This window comes from Phlebotomus papatasi, chromosome 1, assembly GCF_024763615.1.
Source record: "Phlebotomus papatasi isolate M1 chromosome 1, Ppap_2.1, whole genome shotgun sequence".
Classification (NCBI taxonomy): Eukaryota; Metazoa; Arthropoda; class Insecta; order Diptera; family Psychodidae; genus Phlebotomus; species Phlebotomus papatasi.
In genome coordinates this window covers 105,502,966-105,521,273 of record NC_077222.1, presented here as the reverse complement: position 1 = coordinate 105,521,273, position 18,308 = coordinate 105,502,966, and the positions used below count along the sequence as shown (strand labels likewise).

The window sequence follows — 18,308 nt, the reverse complement described above, 5'->3', positions numbered from 1 at the left end:
CAACTTGCAACAAGCCTTGTATTGGTTTAATAAGAAAATTTATCCTTTCATTAAAATCTAACGTGTTAGAAGCAATGAACGCTAAACCTTCACTCACGCGATTTATGGATATATTTACAGATTTGCTAACAAAAAAAATGTTTTAAATTAATCATAAAGTCCCGAGAGGCAAAATCCCAAAAGACCAAAATATCAGAAGTCAAAATCCCAAAAGGGTGGAAAGACTGACTGTAAAAAATTTAGGAAAAAATAAATTCCCAAAATCTTCAATCAATATCCTAAAATGCAAAATCCTAAATGTCAAAATCACGAAAAGACAAAATCCCGAATGGGTGGAAATTTAGACAGCAACAATCTTTTAAAAGTTCAAATCTCGAAATCTAAAATCCCCAAAGCCACAATCCCGAAAAAACAAAATCCCAAAAGCAAGAATCTTGAAAAATCAAAATCCTGAAAACCAAGATGCTGAAAGCTAAAATCCGGAAAGCCAAAATCCCGAAAAATCGCCATCCTGAAAACCAAAATCCCTAAAATCAAAACATCTTCAGTCAAAATCCTGAAAACCAAGATATTGAAAGCTAAAATTCCGAAAGCTAAAATCCAGAAAAGATCAAAATTTCGAAAACCAAAATTCCGAAAAGTCAAAATCCCGAAAAGGTCAAACTCTCGAAATCCAAAATCTTAAAAGCCAGAATACCGATGGTCAAAATCACGGAAAGACAATATCTCGAATTGGCCAAAATCTCAAAAGCCGAAATCACTAAACGTCAAAATCTTAAAAGCCAAAATATCAAATTCAAAATCCCGAATCCAAAATCACTAAAAGTCAAAATTTCGAAAGCTAAAGTCCCGAGAGCCAAAGTCCCGAAAGTCAATATTAATATTCCGAAAAAGGTCAAATTTCCGAAATCTATAATTTTCAAAGCTAAAATACCGAAAGCCTAAATAACGAAGAGACAAAACCCCGAATGATTCGAAATCCCAAAAACCAAAATCCGTAAAAGTCATCTCGTTTACGTCAATGCCGCGTTTTAGAAGTAAAAATTACATTGAACTAAATTGAATTTGTTTTGATATATAAAAGAATAAGAAGAGTTTAAAAGAGGGAGACAAACGTATTAAGAGCGCTTGAGAAAGAAAAGGATGTGAATTTTATTGAATGAAAATTTCCTGATCCAAAAGGTACGCCGGAGTCATAACTGACCAAATTCACACTTTCTACTGACTGTATGTTTTCTGATCAAAATTGATGACATTGCTGATAAATATTGCCAGATTTTTGACCAAATTTGACTTTTTTTGCATTAATATTCTGTTTTTTGATTCACCAAATTTGATCATTTTACTGACTCTCATTGATTTGACTCTTTAGCTAATTAGTTTAATTTTGATCAAACTTTCATTTTTACTGAACTTATAAGATTATTTTGTTGATCAAATTTGGTTTATTGATAAAAGAAATTCAGAGTTATATTGACAAAATTTTCGATTAAATTTTTATATTTATTAACCGTGCGTGTTTTTTTACGAACGAGATTGATTAATTTCACTGTTCAAATTTTATTTATTTATCAATCAACCTCAGATTTCTATTGTCAAACTTTAATTTCACAATAGCTTCGACAATTTTATTGATTAAATTTTACTTCTAGCAATCTAAACGATCAATTCGAATAATTTTCTAATCACGTTCTGAGTTTTAGAATATTTCTACTTCACATTTTCTATAAGTTTGAACTATTTACCATTTTATTACGCAAACTAATATTTTTTTGACTAAATATCTTGATTTTTACTTTCAAGTTATGATTTTTTTACTGAGCGTTATTTATTTACTGACCAAATATGTTTAAATAATTTATTAAATGAGCAACAACCAAATTAAAAATTTTCAAAGCAATTTTAGGACCTTTCTAACAATAGACTCCATTGTTCACCCATACTTTGTACAAAGCCAAGCTTCATAATGACATAATCACATTTTTTATAGAGAACCTTAGATCAAATTTAATCATTAGGAAGCTTGTATGAAGCATGGGCAGGGCACTTTCCCCTACTATGAAAATTTAAATTTTTGTAATTGTTGCAAAATATTAGCAAAATTTATTTTAATTTGTCATTATCACAATATGCACATTGATTGATGCTCTAGATTTATTAGTTGTTTGCCCCTTGGAACTAATACACTCTCACAGCAGATTTGGACGAGATTTTACCGAAATGCATAACTTTATCGGATAATTTTGGAGGACTTTGCGATAGTGTCGGGATTGAGTCATTTTAGTCCATTTAGTGCAGCTGAGTCGAGACACATCTACATTAGACTAAATACCTCATTATCTATTGATACAGTGATTAGACCAAGACTTTCCGTTCAAAGTGTGTACAAGTGCAAATAAGAAGTTGTTGCTCGAGAGATAAGAATCCCCGCACTACCTAAAATTTTTGTCTATAAGAAAAACCTCAGACATCTTCCTCATTTTCCTCACTCTCAATCTAAGCTCCAAACTGTGAACAGCACGCAAAAAAAGACACATTGAGAAAAACTTCCACAAAGTGGACAATAAAAGTGTTCAAAGTGTCGCAAATACGATTTAGGGTTGTCTTTAAGATATACTCCAAAAAGGAGATGCTTTTATGACAATTAATCCCAGCATTAATTAGACTTTGAGCATTCTTTCTTTTCTTTCCTGCTTCACGAGGTGAGTGCCCAAAAAAAAAACTACTCTGACTGGATTTTTTAATAATAATTTCTCTTTCATTTCTTATCTGGTTTCTCTTTTTTTTTTTCATCGGACCACAAAACAGACACAAAAGCCACCGCCAAAGAGTGAGCCTGACCAAGAATGAAGACAAGAATATCGAGGAGAATTCAAACGAGAGTGACATTTCTACTGAGAATCCTCATTTTTCTGGGTGTAACAGTATTTTATCTTGTGATCCCAAACACCGGGAGTGATGCAAATGGACAATCAAAGAGTTATTTCGTGTCTGGTGAGTTGATTCCTCTTTAATTTCACTCATAAAATTCTATGGCGGTTGCAGTATCGTGCTTGAAAAAGTAGCGCAGTGTTCTTTTTTTTATGAAAAATTGAAAATAAAAAATGTTTTTGGTAAGGAAGTAGAGGAAGGATTTCAAGCTTCGAACACTTTATTTTTTTCCCATATCCAGCCAGTTCCAAGACACACATTTCTTGGAAAAATAAGTCAGATTCTTTAAAGGAACATGGGAAGAATATTAGAATGTTCAAAGCCGGGTTATGTGCGAAGGCCGAAAGCCTTTTCTTTTATTTCTCCAAAACACAAACTTTACAAACTTAAAAAAAAACAATTAAAAAAAGTGCAATATTCAAAATTCCTTAAAACATATTAAATTATTTAATTTCAAAATATTTATTTAATAATTAATGAAAACTTGACGCATTATCAACACAAAATACACTTCAAAGTTTTGGCCAATCAGTGTCTGCAACGAAACTCAAATATTTTTTCAAAGTAAATAAATGTTTAATTACGTGTGAGTAATATTTTAAAGCAAACAGCGAATGGAAAATTGCCAAAGAAAAAAATATAAATAAATAGGTTTTTACGGAAAAAAATCTGACTACGTTGTCCGTTTAATCTTGAAGTCTTGAAGAATTTTTATTTTCTTATCAAAAAAATTACTTTTTTTATTGTGTTCTTTTCAAAATTGTAGTTTTCAATTGGTCTAAGATAATGGTTCATTTTAAATTGATTTTTTAAAAGCTAATCACCATAATTTCAATTTTAAATCTTTCACTAGTACCTTTTTAAAGAAAATTAGTTTGTATTAAAAATATTATTACATACATCTCAAACTTAAAGAATTTAGTACAGTTGTTATATGTTTTGGATCTGTTTAGGTTTGTCAATGAATTAAACAAATTACTATTTTAATTCCAAGCCAATAATTAGAGGTGCTAAAAAATCAAAACATATTTAAAAAGACAGGTAATGATTGCGAGAAGAAAATTAACTAAAATAAATACAATAGTCAATAAATAATTTATATTAGGTTCTCTGTAAATATTTAGATTGTAAATAAACGGATATTATACGTAGATAATAGCGTAAACTAGAAAATAAACGTTTACAGTACAAAACAGATAATAGCGATCAATCTGGATCAATTATCGACTTCTTATTTAGCGCAGTTTCGTGGGGTAACATTTAATTCTTTGATAGGGAAGCTTGAATTACAAGGTTAAAAGTGGTTTATATGTTTTTATTAGTTAAATTGATTGATAAACTATCTAGTTCGCAATAATGTAATTTTTTTGAAAAAGAAAAAAAAATTTAGTACTTGAAATATATCTGTCAAAAATTTAATGAAGCTCAGTTTTTTCCTACGTCTTCAAAAAAATCGTGAAAAACTACTGAGTTTTGGCTTTAATAGTTCAGGCTGAAAATTAATTCCATCCAAAATTTTATTATAATCCTTATGATTTGTTTATAATATTGGCAGTTTAATGGTAGGGTTAGTTCAAATTATTATTTACGTATTGAAGTCCGGGCGCCTTTGACCCCTTCTTGTCCCTAAGCTTTTCTTTACTTCTAGAACATAAGGATGGCCTTTACCGATCCGATCTACCATGTCTGATCGTTGAGAACCGTTTTTAAACATTAGAATGAAAGAAAAGCTTACGAAGTAGGGTGTCAAAGTCACCCGCAATTACGGTATTCTTTTCCTATTCATATGCTCCGATAAAAATCTTTGTAATTTTGAGGTGCCAAATTTCTTTAAACCTCTAAGCTGACACTGAAATGGAAAGGTCATACTTCATAAAGTTTAACAATAAAGCCAATAATATTTTGAACCTTTAAATAGAAATTCTTATGTGACCTCATGATAACTCGTAAAAACGTGAAGCGTCATTTGCCTTTATTTCCGAATAGGGAATTGTTCATTTTGAAATTATTAAAACCAATATTAACGGATTTCTTAATCTCAAAATTGATTTGTGTTGTTTGGCTTAGGAGGCTAGTCATTAACGCTGAGATGGCCGTAGAGGCCCGATGCAAAAGTAAATGAAAAATTTGAATAATTAATTATTATTAGGATATATTTATATGCACACTATCTAACTAAAAATTTTGTCATTAATGGAAGTGTCTTAGATATTCTACAGTATTTTATTAAAACGGATTTAAATAGAGAATTGGTGAAAAAAAATATTTTATGAAAATTAATTCCAATACCGGTACTTTATGGATTCATTACCTGTTGAGACTGTCAGTCTCAGTTGTGTGGGAAATTTCAAAAACTTTCCAAAAAATCCAAATTTATGCAATTCCATTGCAAATTAAACAATCCACAGTGGTTAATCTATAACCTTTACAAATTCATAATTGCGAATATTTTGCTCATAAGTATCTTTGGACGAAATATTCAACTGAACTGCCTGAACTAGTTGTACAACATACTTGAAAAGGAATGAAATCGGAGGTGTTAATTTTGGGATAGACCAAACAACATGTTTTTTTTTTAAACTTGGCGAAGGAAATATGTAAAAGACTTTCGATTTGGAAGTGTACTTATTAATTATAGATCTCTATTCATTGACAGTCGGATGTCGAGAAAGCGAGTATATTTAATACAATAGTTTTTATACCGTTTGAGAATGATCAGCGTCGCCTCTTGCATCTCTTTAATTAATTAATATCGTTCGACATATCGCCGATCGGTGGCAGCCAAAATCCCGAAAGCCAAAATCCCGAAAGCCAAAATCCCGAACGCCAAAATCCCGAAAAGGCCAAAATCCCGAAAGCCAAAATCCCGAAAGCCAAAATCCCGAATTTTCTAAATCCTGATAGGAATGAAATTATATGGAGGAAAATGTTTAGAATAATTTCCTAAGACACAGAAGATTTCCCTTTGCCTCCAGCAAGTGCGGGTACAATCGTTGGAGTAGCTGTGACACTTTTAAGAATTCGGGATTTTGGCTTTCGGGATTTTGGCCCATTCGGGATTTTGGCTTTCGGGATTTTGGCGTTCGGGATTTTGGCTTTCGGGATTTTGGCGTTCGGGATTTTGACCGGGACCCATATTACATGCATATTTTAAGCAATTCATAGTTTGACAATACGCTTAAATATGTGTTAATTTAAAAAAAAGAAGCTTTTAAACCGGCCAATTTAACGGTCATGGTACACTGGTAAAAATAAAAGGGTCAAATTGATCCTTTTCCGAAAAAATGGATGATATTTGATCCTTTGAAGGGTTCACTTGTATCTCTTGAAATTTTGTATGCATATTAATCACGATAGATTATGTTTTATCATAAACAATTATTCAATTCATATTTCTGCCATCTAAGCGAGAATCAAAGATGACTTTTTCATTGTTTTTATTCGTTTATTCCGGAGTTAAATAGGTGTCAAAACAGTGACCCTTTCAAAGGAGCCTCGGTGACCCTTTCATTTTTACCAGTGTAGGTTTAGTGTTAAGCCTTCGCAAGTGAGCTTTGAAGAAAAGATAGAATAATTAATTTTTGAGATTAGTTTTTGTATATTTCATTGAATTTTTCTTAATAGCTTTAAACGCTTTAAATAATGTTACTGCTTGCACTCAAAAATAGAGCAGTTATATAATCGCTATAATCGTCTTTTTTTCAACTTGTCACCGTTGTGGCGCTTAAACGGTAAGAGATATCGAGTTCCAATATTCGATGACCCCCGATGAAAAAGCAATATCTCCAGACGTTTTTCCGTTCCCCTCCCCAACCTCTCTCTATCCCCTCCAAAAACATGTTTTTTGGTTTTTTTTTTTAAATTTGGCCAAGCTTTTTCACTGATTTTCGGATATGTTTTAGAGCTAGTCCAGGCGAACATTTCGCTTAAACGTACCTATGACCGGATAATTCTCCATTTTGAATTATTGAAGGTCAAAGGTCAACCACTTTGGGAGGTTAATTTTTTATCATGTACGTTTTCTATTGGATGAATCAGCCTGGTTTTAAGATTGAAGCTCAAAAGTTTAAACCAGGATACGCGTTGAATAAAAAGCCTTAAATGAAAGCAAAATTTTGAGTTGAAGCTTCGAGACTTAAAAATTGTCCTAAGTAAAATCACTTTAGTTGATAGAAGTTGATTTCTAAATAATTCTAAGATTTTGAAGGAAAATTGGAAAATGTTACAGCCTGTTTTGCTATTTTTATTGAAAAATATAAATTTTTCTCGCTGGAAACATGTCGGATCTGCTTATAAATCTTATAAATTTGGAATTCCGGACAACACGGTATTTCGGACAGGCCAATTTGGAGGTCTGTGCTTTGATAATCTTATAGTAATAATTCAATAATTACGGAATTTTAGAGTACTTTGAAGATTATTTTATTGATTTTTTTATCAAGTTTTAAAGGAATTGTCCGGAATTATACGTTGTCCGGAATTCCAAATTTTACCCTGTAACATATCAAAGTTAAGAAACATCCATCAGAATTATTATAAATTAATTTTTTAAATTCTTTTCCCCTTGGAAGTTTGAGTTTAATATTTTATAACCCAACACTGAGTAGACAGTAGAGAAATAGATTATACTACAAAGGTAGATCATCCCCTCATACCAAGTCATTAAGTGGACACTTTTACGGTTCTTTGACCAATAACAAAATTTCAAATTTCCCTGAAATTCTGCATGCGTCATTAACTCTGTCCCATGACTGTAGAGGCTTTCCTGAATTTTTCAATAGGCCACAGCCTCCCCCGCAGACATTTAGTGAGTTTTATGGAGGACATCCCTCAGATTCACTCAGTAAGATTGGATCCAATCGCACGAGTGAGTCCGGTGGTCAATGGGGCGGAAGGATACGAATTGAATTGCACCCCGGCCGCAATTCTCGAGTTCCCATCTGATGGTCTCACGAGGGAGCAGCGTCAGAGTGGCTGGATAGCTATCCATGTAATCCTCGTATGCTACCTCTTCTGGCTCCTGGCCGTTGTCTGTGACGAATACTTTGTGCCGGCCATTGAATCAATGTGCGACAGTAAGTTTTAAACATTTCCTGCCTCTCCCGATAGCAATCATCCAATTTCCGGACAAGCATCAACATCTCCTTCCTCAATACTTTCAGGCCTGAAAATGAAGAAAGACATTGCCGGTGCCACATTCATGGCAGCTGCATGCTCCAGCTCCGAGTTGTTCATTAATTGCGTCGGGACGTTCATTACGGAGGGTGACATTGGGGTGGGAACTATTGTGGGTTCAGCCGTGTTCAACATACTGGCTGTACCTGCATGCTGTGGCCTGATTGCTGGGCAGATTGTACTCCTGGACTGGTGGCCAGTGAGTCGGGACTGCCTCATGTACGGATTTGCTGTTGTTGCCCTCATCTCCACTCTCTACGATGGCAGAGTCATGTGGTATGAGGCGCTTTGCTTGGTTTCTGCGTACGTTATATACATTGTTGGTGAGTTCCTTTTTACAACCCCATTTGCAAGTTTAAATAGAGTTTGCAGGAGCATTGCTGATAAATTACATTAATACCCAAGCGACAAATTATTACTCCAGCTTAATAGTTACTCGATTATGGAGGAAAAATGTGGCGTTTTAGGGTCGTATACAATAAAAAACGTATATTAGATTTCACTATAAATTGTTATGAAAACACTTGCAATTAAATTTTGCATTGTCAATTAAAATTCATTTGAATTGAACTCCAAATTATTGCAAATAAATTTAGTTAATAATTTGTAGCAGTATAAAATTGTTAGTAGAAATATTTGGCAGTTAGATTACTCTTGCCTCCTATTAGCCATTCACCTAGTATGAAGCTTTTTTACTCAACCCTAATGTATCGGACGATATGATTCGCTGAGAAAAAAGAGGGTGCGATTAACTTTTTTTCCTCATAAGTTTAACACTTTTAAGGTGTAAAAATATATCAACATTTTTTAATGTTAATTTTACACCTTTTTATGGGTAAAATTAACATGAAAAAGGGTAACTTTAACCCCCAATATACCTAAAAAGGGTAATTTTTACACCGATTTTAGATCAATATTGCAGGGTAAAATTAACATTTCCGGAACGTTATTTTAACTTTTTCGGATTTCTCTAGTGTTATAATCAAAATAATGATTAGACTACGTTCCCTTCAATTTCCTACCAAACCGTCTCTCGGTTTAAGCCGTAAGAGTGTCTCGGGCATAACTATCAGCATTATAAGGATTAGGTAAAGGAAATGTTTGAAAAGAACGTCTAATTGATCCCAGGCTCTCCTAATTGATCCTAATCCTAAGCTCTCAGTTTGTGATAAATCTTTCCTGCTAAAATTCACTGACTAAATATTCTTGAGGATTTGCCTGAATTTATTTTGGCTCTTATACTCAATGATTTGAGGTGTGCGCCGTTTGACCGATGAGAGTTATAATTGGTAAGCCGGCGGTGGACGAATTGCACTACGTAGAGTAGAATAAAATATTAAACGATATTCTTAGAAAAAAATTTAAAAAAAAAGCTTTTTTCTTATGTAAGGGACAAACCAACAATCCGTTCTAATATCTATAATATTTGGGAGAGTGACCTGCTTATGCATCGACTGATGTGGGCTCCAGACTGTTGCGAGCTTCTGCACTACGTCCTAACACTTTCACGACTCAATAAGCACTGACATCCGTACTCACTGAGATCGTACGATCGACTAACTCTAACACAGTCGTCTTCTCCACCACCAGAGGCGCTGGCCTAGAAAGGAGACATTGCGTCTCGAATATTTAGGGTTGCCTCAGCAGAGCATTTATTGCTATAAGGCGGGAAATTTGACTGCTACATCTCGGCCGTCCTGACTTCACCAATGTCCTCATTGGAGTACTTTAATAATCCGAAAAGATCAGGGTTGTCTTGAGGAATGGTTACAGTCCCTGGCCTGCCGAGTACCTAACTCTTTTCTTGACCTTATTAGTCAAATTGATCTAAACCTCTCTACACACATCGGGACTACATCATTTGCTCGCTTCCGTTGTCATAAAGACTTGATTTCGGATGTATGCTATCAAAAGCAAGTCCGAATATTTCTTCAGATGATGGTCACAAAGACTACTGGAACAGGTTATCAAAAACCTTTCCATCTGCTTGATTTGTTTGAGTTGCTCTTTTGTAGTGGTCCTCTTGTGTATTACAGTTGTTCCTTCCTTCTGATTGGCTGCTGGAGTTCTCTGAATTGTCACTTAGACTGATTTGTCACTTAGACTGATTTGTCACTTAGACTGTATTGTCACTTAGACTAGGTTGTCACTTAGACTGGGTTGTCATAAAGACTTGGTTGTCACAAAGACTGGATTATCACAAAGACTTAGGTGGTCACCATGGCTTGAGAATTTTAAAATTCCTATAGGAGAATATTTAACGGCTTTCTGATTAGGATCTCAAACCCAGGAAGCCAAATCCAAAGTAATGCCTTTAATCCTGTCAACGTATGGTTTTGTGTTTAAACCTACCAAAATTCCAAAGAGACACATATTAAAATCTGAACCTTGATTTAACCTTCCATTTGACTCCAAAGTTTTCAATCATCCAACTAACTTCTTCGGTCTTTTTTGAATTTAGTGTTTATTGTCAATAGCCATCCATATAAATTCAACAGTCATGAACTTCACATAATATAAATCTCCTGTTAACTTTAACAAAATAAAAAAGTTTTTCTTCACTAGTGTCTATTCCTATTCGTTAAATTCATCAGTTACTAGGTAATCACTGCGAAACTCTTGGACTTCTCTAAATTTCAGCTAACTTCTTAGTTGGAGTAATCCTCCTGAAACATCTGCATATTCCACGCAATTGTCCAATTATCTCTTCAGCATCATTTCCTGGTATTCTTCGGGTATATCTTCCTGAGCTCTTATTCTGAGACAATTCACACGTTTTATCTTTAACTGCTTCTGGTGCTCCATAATAAAGTCAACTTAAATCTTGTAACACTTATTTGATAAATAGTACTTCTTCTCTGAGTGTACAAAAAGATTCGATTAAGTCTATACGTGATGATCTGACATTTTTTAATTAAATCTTCATTTCCTCAACGTGATGGTATATTCCAACTTCAAAATATCCATAGAAAATAGTGGCCATCTTTGTTGATTAATTATTTTAACTGACACTTCACTACTTCACTATAAGACTCCTCTTTCTTTATCTCTTTTAAATTACAGACACTATTCATTCAATCCCCTTTTATTTGACAGATAGAAGAATTGCTCGGCCATCCTTATCTAAATATCCTTCGGTTTTTTCGGGCAATTTGCAATTAGGTGTCCAGGCTGCTTGCAATGGTAACATTTACGATTGTCCCTCCTCTCTTCGCTTCCAATAGTGTTCTCCTTTTTCTTCCCCTCCTCCTTGTCTTCCTTTTCTTGGCTTTCCTTCCTGTACCTTTTGTATCTCCCTGTATTCTCAGCCAAATACAAATCTCCACGAGAAGTCAAAACATAAGGGTGATACCTGTCCAATTGCTCTGAAGAACGACTGTACCTCCTGGATGATCTAGAACTCTGACGATCAGTTCTCTCTTCCTTCTCATCTGTACGATTTTTCTCCTCGGTCTCCAATAGAGCATGTAAAAGTTTTGTCAAAGAGGGGTATGTCCGATTCCTCAATGTGGTCCTGCGACTTTCCGGTGACATCCCTCCAATGATGTACTCTTCCATGGATTTATCGTCGAGAGCAATCTTCCTACCCATGGCACACATTCGATGGAAATATGCAATCACTGTCTCATTTTTAGACTTCTGGGCCTTTCTCAACTGCTCGTGAATTCTGGGAATGCTGACTTTAACAGGAAAGTTTTCCACAAAGTCCTTCTTAAAAATGTCCCACGTCTTCAATTGTCCCTTGGCGGCGTGGTACCAAACTTTTGCCGTGCCCCTCAATCTCATAGAACTGTAGAGAATTGCAGCACCATCACTCCACCCGTACATCTCCTTGGCAGTACTACAATCGTCTATCCAAAGGTCACAGTCCATGCAAGTGGGGTCATCCGGATCGAATCTTGGTATTATCGTGGCAATTTCCTGCGGGCCAATCTTTGGGGCAACTTCCTGAGTTGAACTGTGCCCTGAGAGTGACTCTCTGAGCCGTGGTGTCTCATTTTCTATTCTCCTAGAACGAGGCATCCTGCGTGACAAACACACACCACAATACCTTCAGCAATCACGTCTAATCACTTCTGTGTGGAAACTTGCCAATTAATTCGATAAATTTTGCACAAAACTTCCAATTTATTTGACTCTGATATTGCATCAGCCAACTTTCTTCCGTCAACTATTGATACTTTTCCCCTCCGTCAGTCGCGCCACCATCAATATCGAAATTTTCGAACTTGTTTCCCCTTTTTTCCGCTAGGAGATCGCATGATATTTTGTGACGTCATTTTCACCCAATGAGAATTTTTCCAACACAATTACCACCAAAATTATGCGCAATTCACGCTTATCCCCGAAATATTGCATCTCTTGCGAAAATTTATCTTTTATTCACCACGGAATTTCATCCCTCATAGCAACAAAAGCGTCCCCATGAAATCTTTCTTCGATTTTTGAGTAAATTTTCCCTTCTTACGCAACAAAAATTGATTTTCTTTCTCTCTCTAAAAATCCAAATAAAACGCAATTTTCCCCAACTTGAGTCACTTATCTGAATTCCTGTGTACGACAGGAATTTTCCTGTTGCATCTTGCAGCTTTCTGTCCTTCTCTTGAGCCCACCAAGCCAATTGTGTGCGTTGCTTTTCGCAATGATGGCCGCCATGACTTGCACTTAAATTCTTCAGGATTCTGGGGATATTTTTCCCCAAATCCCACTTCTGAAAGATGTAAGGGACAAACCAACAATCCGTTCTAATATCTATAATATTTGGGAGAGTGACCTGCTTATGCATCGACTGATGTGGGCTCCAGACTGTTGCGAGCTTCTGCACTACGTCCTAACACTTTCACGACTCAATAAGCACTGACATCCGTACTCACTGAGATCGTACGATCGACTAACTCTAACACAGTCGTCTTCTCCACCACCAGAGGCGCTGGCCTAGAAAGGAGACATTGCGTCTCGAATATTTAGGGTTGCCTCAGCAGAGCATTTATTGCTATAAGGCGGGAAATTTGACTGCTACACTTATGAATTCAATTCTAAAAAAAGGCAGTCCCTTGCGATGCCTTCGTTTCCTTTACAACTTGCTCTTATTCTGGATAGAAAACTAATAAGAAAATAAACTAATTCATACGATATAGGGGAAGGTTTCCAGCCTTAAACAAAAAGGCAGGGGTGGGTGATGGACACGCGCTCTTGAAAATTCTTCGCGATTATTCTGAAATTTCCATCAGAAATCTACCACAGATGGTTCAATAAGTCCATCCAAAGTGAAATTTTTCCCATGTAGAAGACTGGGAAGACTAAGAAATCCCAGAGAAGAGCCAAGTGATTGATTGATTTCATTTAGAATGTCATCAGCCTTTGATATTACATTTTTTTGCTTTTATCCTAAAGAATGAAATCCCTTCTATAAATTCTTTCTTTTACTGTTAATTTTGTTTCATTTTATACGGTTAATAGAATAAAATTTTTGCCGTAGAATGAAAGAGACAGCAAAGCGTCCCGGCTTTGCATAATGCTCGAAATCGCGAGAAAGAGCTCTCCGTGAATTATCTTTTGGTAATCCGAGGGCCTAAGTCAAAATATAACATATCCAAAACTAAAATAAACATTAACAATATCCAGTAATAAAATAATATTAAAATAAATCATTTACCGGTACTTTACCGTTTCATTGCCGATAGAGACTAATGCATTTGAGTTCAAAATTATTAAAATGCAAAATTATGCAATTCAGTTGAAAAGTAAGTCCTTGCTTAACCTTTTATCTTCGAAAATTCAATATAGATAATTTTGTGGTCATAGTTTCGGTCATAAATTGAACTAGTTACATAACACATTTGAAAATTTATGAAAGTGCAAGGGCCGATTTTGAGATAAACCAAGAAAACACGGTTTTGGAGGGGATTTACGGGTCAACGAACACAGGAAGTAAGTACTAGGCCCTCAACTAGAAATCTACCTGTTTTTGATTAAAGAGACATGAAAAATTTTAGGAAAAAAATCTAAAAATAATTTATTTAAAATATAGGTCTTCGCTAGCTTCACATTTGTGTAATTTTTTGGACAATACATGGATGCGCCGAAGACACAATGAGACATTCGTGGGTCAATTGGACCAGTTCATAACCGATAACTAATTTTTATTCGAATTTTAATTATATTAGTCCTGAGTTGTTTTTGGGTGATTTATAAATCCATTCAAATCAGTTGAGAACCGGTAATAGACCGGTTAAGAAGCGATAAATAATTTTTGTCCGAAAATCAATTTTATTACTCTTAAAATTATTTTGTGGGATCTTTTGGGTGAATTACAAATCGGTTTAAATCGGTTGAGAACCGGTAGATGGTAAATAATGCGAAAGTACTTTTAAAGGAAAAAAGCTTAGAAGATCAGCCTGATCCTCCAAATTTTGGGCTGATCTATAAGTAAATCGACACCAATCCGCATTTTTCGGGCTGGTCCCTAAGTCGATCCCTGTGCCTATTTTGGGCTTTAGGGTGTCCAATGTAACATAATGTGCAGAGGATGCAATGAAACTGAAAGACGCCCATTCGCTATGTGTGCGACTGTCCCAGCCTATGTAACATCAGATGTAGGCTGCTGAGTAAAGCGATGCTGTCTGATGAAGATCTATCAAGGTTAAAGCCGACATGTTTAATAGAATTTTTCCGAAAAACGGGCTGGATTGATACATATTGCCATCAACAGGGATTAAATTAACTGGGGATGCATAATGGTTCCAAAAGGAGGACTGGGTGTAACGGTTCCGCAGGAAACCGCCCCTATTGTAATCTAATCTAATCTAATTCTATTATTATATTAAATTTGTTTTTAAAGACCTGACAGGGAGAAGTGGGGCACCTTAATTAAAATAGAGCCTTTTCATAATATAATATACATAGCTGTATAACCAGATTGAAAAGCTAAATTACATCTTTTTTATCGATAATCCGGTGTTCGTCGGGGCGAGCTTACTAGGCCAGAATAAAAGCCTTTCCTTCCCAATTTTCGAGTAAATGTGGAAAAGAGTTAACACTAAACCTACCAAGAACCGGTCAAATTAACCGGTTTAAAATTAACACATATTTAAGCTCTATAATGTAACTATCAAACTTTATGAATTTCTTAAAATATGCATGTAATATATTTTTCAATGTTTAAATTTTAATTTTTTGCTCTTTTTCAAGACAAATTTGTTGAGTATCCTATTCAACCGCGGTTTGTCATTTGACCAAAAAGCGACCAAAAACGGTCGGTAGGTTTAGTGTTAATGTAAATGAATGTTAATTTTTCGAATAAAAAATATATCCTTCAGCCACTGAAGAAGGTGCGTAGTGCACCGAAAGCTCTGGGAGAAAATGGGAAGAAAAAGCTTTTATTCCGGGCTAGTCCGCTCCCACCCGACGAACACCGGATTCGAAGTATATTCAAAAAATGAATAAACGTCGGCTCTCCTTGTTGCTACAATTAAATTATATCGCAAAACATAAACCGACGTAATAAGATTAACGAGGTGGGGATTCCGGGATTAGTACGGACAAAGACAAGCTGCTGGATACCTCGAAAAAGCCCAAGAAAGAAGAAAAGTGAAGAAAATTGTGAAAAACGGTATTAGACAAATTCTAGAACATTGTAATAAAGTGCTCCCTTTGCCTCTACATGCCCTGTAAACATCCTGACCCAATTGATAAAAAAAATCTCAGAGAACATTTGAAAGACTTGACTACTGACGAAGCCTTGGAGACCGAGCCGAAAGCTCTGGAAAAAGTTGAAGTTTTCCCTGAGTAAGTTGTGTCTTCCTACAAATTCCGACGAATTCCGGAATTCCCTCCTCGCTGTGTTCCATTTAAAAATCCATTCAAAAACCCGGATTTATCTCTTATTTTTAAATGGAACAGAGCGAGGAGGGGATTCCGGAATTCGTCGGAATTTGTCGGAAGATACAACTTACTCAGGGAAAACTTCAACTTTTCCCAGAGCTTTCGGCTCGGTCTCCAAGCCTTCATCCATCAGTGGTCAAATCTTTCAAATGTTCTCTGACATGTTTTTATCGGGTCCCGGTCAAAATCCCGAAAGCCAATTCCCGAAAGCCAAAATCCCGAAAGCCAAAATCCCGAATGCCAAAATCCCGAATGCCAAAATCCCGAAAAAATCTCGAAAATCCCGGGATTTTGGCTTTCGAGATTATGGCCTTTTCCTGATTTTGGGGTTCGGGATTTTGGCTGCCACCGGATAAATCCAAACTTCAAAACTGCCACAAATTCAAAGGTGCCCCAACTCCCCCTAAGGGGATTGGGTGTATTTCATTCGAAAGTGAAAAACAAATCAGTGAAATTGTCTGAAAAGCTGCGTAATGCATTACTTAAGCAGATTGTTCCATAATGTTCCATAAAATGTGAAAATTTCTTGTTATTTTTGGGATAAATAATGCAATGTAACAATCAATAAATTTTATCGTGGACTATTACGCCATTAAATTACACCGCCACTTGAATAAAATTGAAGCACGTCTACGTGCTCCTTTAAACCTCAGAAAATCAATTTATCAGCACTGCTCTTGCCAGTCATGCTGTCCAATCAATTCCCAAGCACACGCTCATGGCGACATTTCCATTTATTCTGATAGCAATTTGCTGCAATGATATGATTGCACGCAAAGCTCAAACCGTGGTACATTCGTGCGGAGAGCAGTTCAACGGCTCCGCCAAATGCTGCACAAAGCCACCCAAAACCGTGAATGAGGGATCACCTCTGATGGATGGGGTGCAGAGGCTGAAGAATGGCTATACCAAGGACCACACCGCGTCCACCGTCGATGTCAGCGTCACTGAGAATTGTGCAACAAGTGAATCGGATGACTGCGTGGCCGGAGGACCATGGGCAAGGAAGGATGAGTCAATGTTTATGTTTATCTGTCGCTGGCCAATTGCCTTCCTGCTGTGGTTCACCATTCCGGACTGTCGGAGGTTTCCGCGACTACGCTTCCTCACGTTCATCACGTGCGTAATCTGGATCGGAGCATCGTCGTACGTCGTGGCCTTCCTCATCACCGCCATCGGAGACACACTGAACGTTCCGGACTCCGTGATGGGTCTGACATTCCTGGCGGCGGGTACCAGTGTGCCCGAGGCTGTGTCCAGTGTCATCGTGGCCAACAAGGGTCACGGTACCATGGGCATTAGCAATTCCATCGGCTCAAACACCTTCGACATTATGCTATGCCTCGGTCTTCCCTGGCTCATCAAATCCCTCGCCTTTCCCGCCACTCCCGGAGAGCATTGGGTGTCACTGAAATCATCCGGTATGACCTACTCAGCCACCCTACTCCTCTCCGCCCTCGTTGGCCTCTACGTCTCCCTCCTGATCAACAAATTCAAGCTGGACTGGAAAGTTGGTGCAACATGCACATTCTTCTACCTCTTCTTCCTCATCATCAGCAGCATGTTGGAACTCAATTTCTTCTTCCCAGTCAACCTGCCCACTTGTGATCACTGATTTCTCCCATCATCCCGCCTATCTCTAGTGCTTCAGTATTTATTTTCAATTTATGGCTCTTTTTTTCTCTCCCTTTTCTCTCTTTCAATTTCTCCTATTCCTCGCTTGATTTTTTGTTGCCCAAGTGGCCATAAATCAGAGCAAAGACTAACATTACTGCTAAAAGGGGTCTCATCACTTGTAACACAAACTCTCAATTTCAAGTTCTGATTTTCTCCCCAAGGCTACTTCAGCACAAGAGTTTCCCATTGAGATTCCCCGTTCATCCTGTGAAACAGCACTAAAGACTGCAAATTTTCATGCAATTTATATTTGTTCAATTGTAATTCATTTTTTTGATTATGTATCCATTCGAATGTTGTTGAAAAATAAAATTAAAACTGTTGTGAAACATTTCTATTTTCTAATTTATTTTGTTTTTTAAAACTTGTAGAATGTTGTTCTATTTGTATTCAGGCTTTAAATGAATTTGCGAGCTACCGGTTAAGTCATCAAAGTTTCGGTCTGGGCAGGTGAATTAGGGGAAAGTAAAGCAATTTTGGAATAGATTTTTTTATATTTTTGAATAGAAATGGACCCAATTATGATATAATTTAGTTCAGTTAAATTACTAAGGCTTAGTTTTAAAAATTCTCTTCATCTTTTACATTGAAGACCTAAAACGGATTTAGATTAAAATGAACTATGTATACTAGATGAAAGG

At 36.2% G+C, this 18,308-nt stretch overlaps 1 protein-coding gene across 2 annotated transcripts; it reads left to right on the top strand.

The window, feature by feature from the left end:
* The first annotated feature begins 2,201 nt into the window (after positions 1-2,201).
* On the top strand, positions 2,202-17,998 carry LOC129799056 (sodium/potassium/calcium exchanger 3-like). Of its 2 annotated transcripts, none has more exons than XM_055842660.1 (5): positions 2,202-2,702; positions 2,809-2,994; positions 7,713-8,006; positions 8,094-8,429; positions 16,737-17,998. In XM_055842660.1, exons 2-5 carry the CDS (start codon positions 2,847-2,849, stop codon positions 17,603-17,605), a joined length of 1,647 nt encoding a protein of 548 aa, XP_055698635.1. In that variant the 5' UTR covers positions 2,202-2,702; positions 2,809-2,846; the 3' UTR covers positions 17,606-17,998. The 2 variants fall into 2 exon arrangements, with proteins under 2 accessions (XP_055698635.1, XP_055698634.1); XM_055842659.1 differs by having other exon boundaries at positions 2,246-2,702; positions 7,689-8,006.
* Positions 17,999-18,308: the final 310 nt, after the last annotated feature.

Excerpts from the sequence above, each read along its gene's own strand:
- LOC129799056 (XM_055842659.1), top strand. The coding sequence starts at position 2,847 with ATGAAGACAAGAATATCGAGGAGAATTCAAACGAGAGTGACATTTCTA. Across the intron at positions 2,995-7,688 it reads AAAGAGTTATTTCGTGTCTG|AGGCTTTCCTGAATTTTTCA; the intron begins GTGAGTTGATTC and ends CCATGACTGTAG. Across the intron at positions 8,430-16,736 it reads GTACGTTATATACATTGTTG|CAATTTGCTGCAATGATATG; the intron begins GTGAGTTCCTTT and ends TTATTCTGATAG.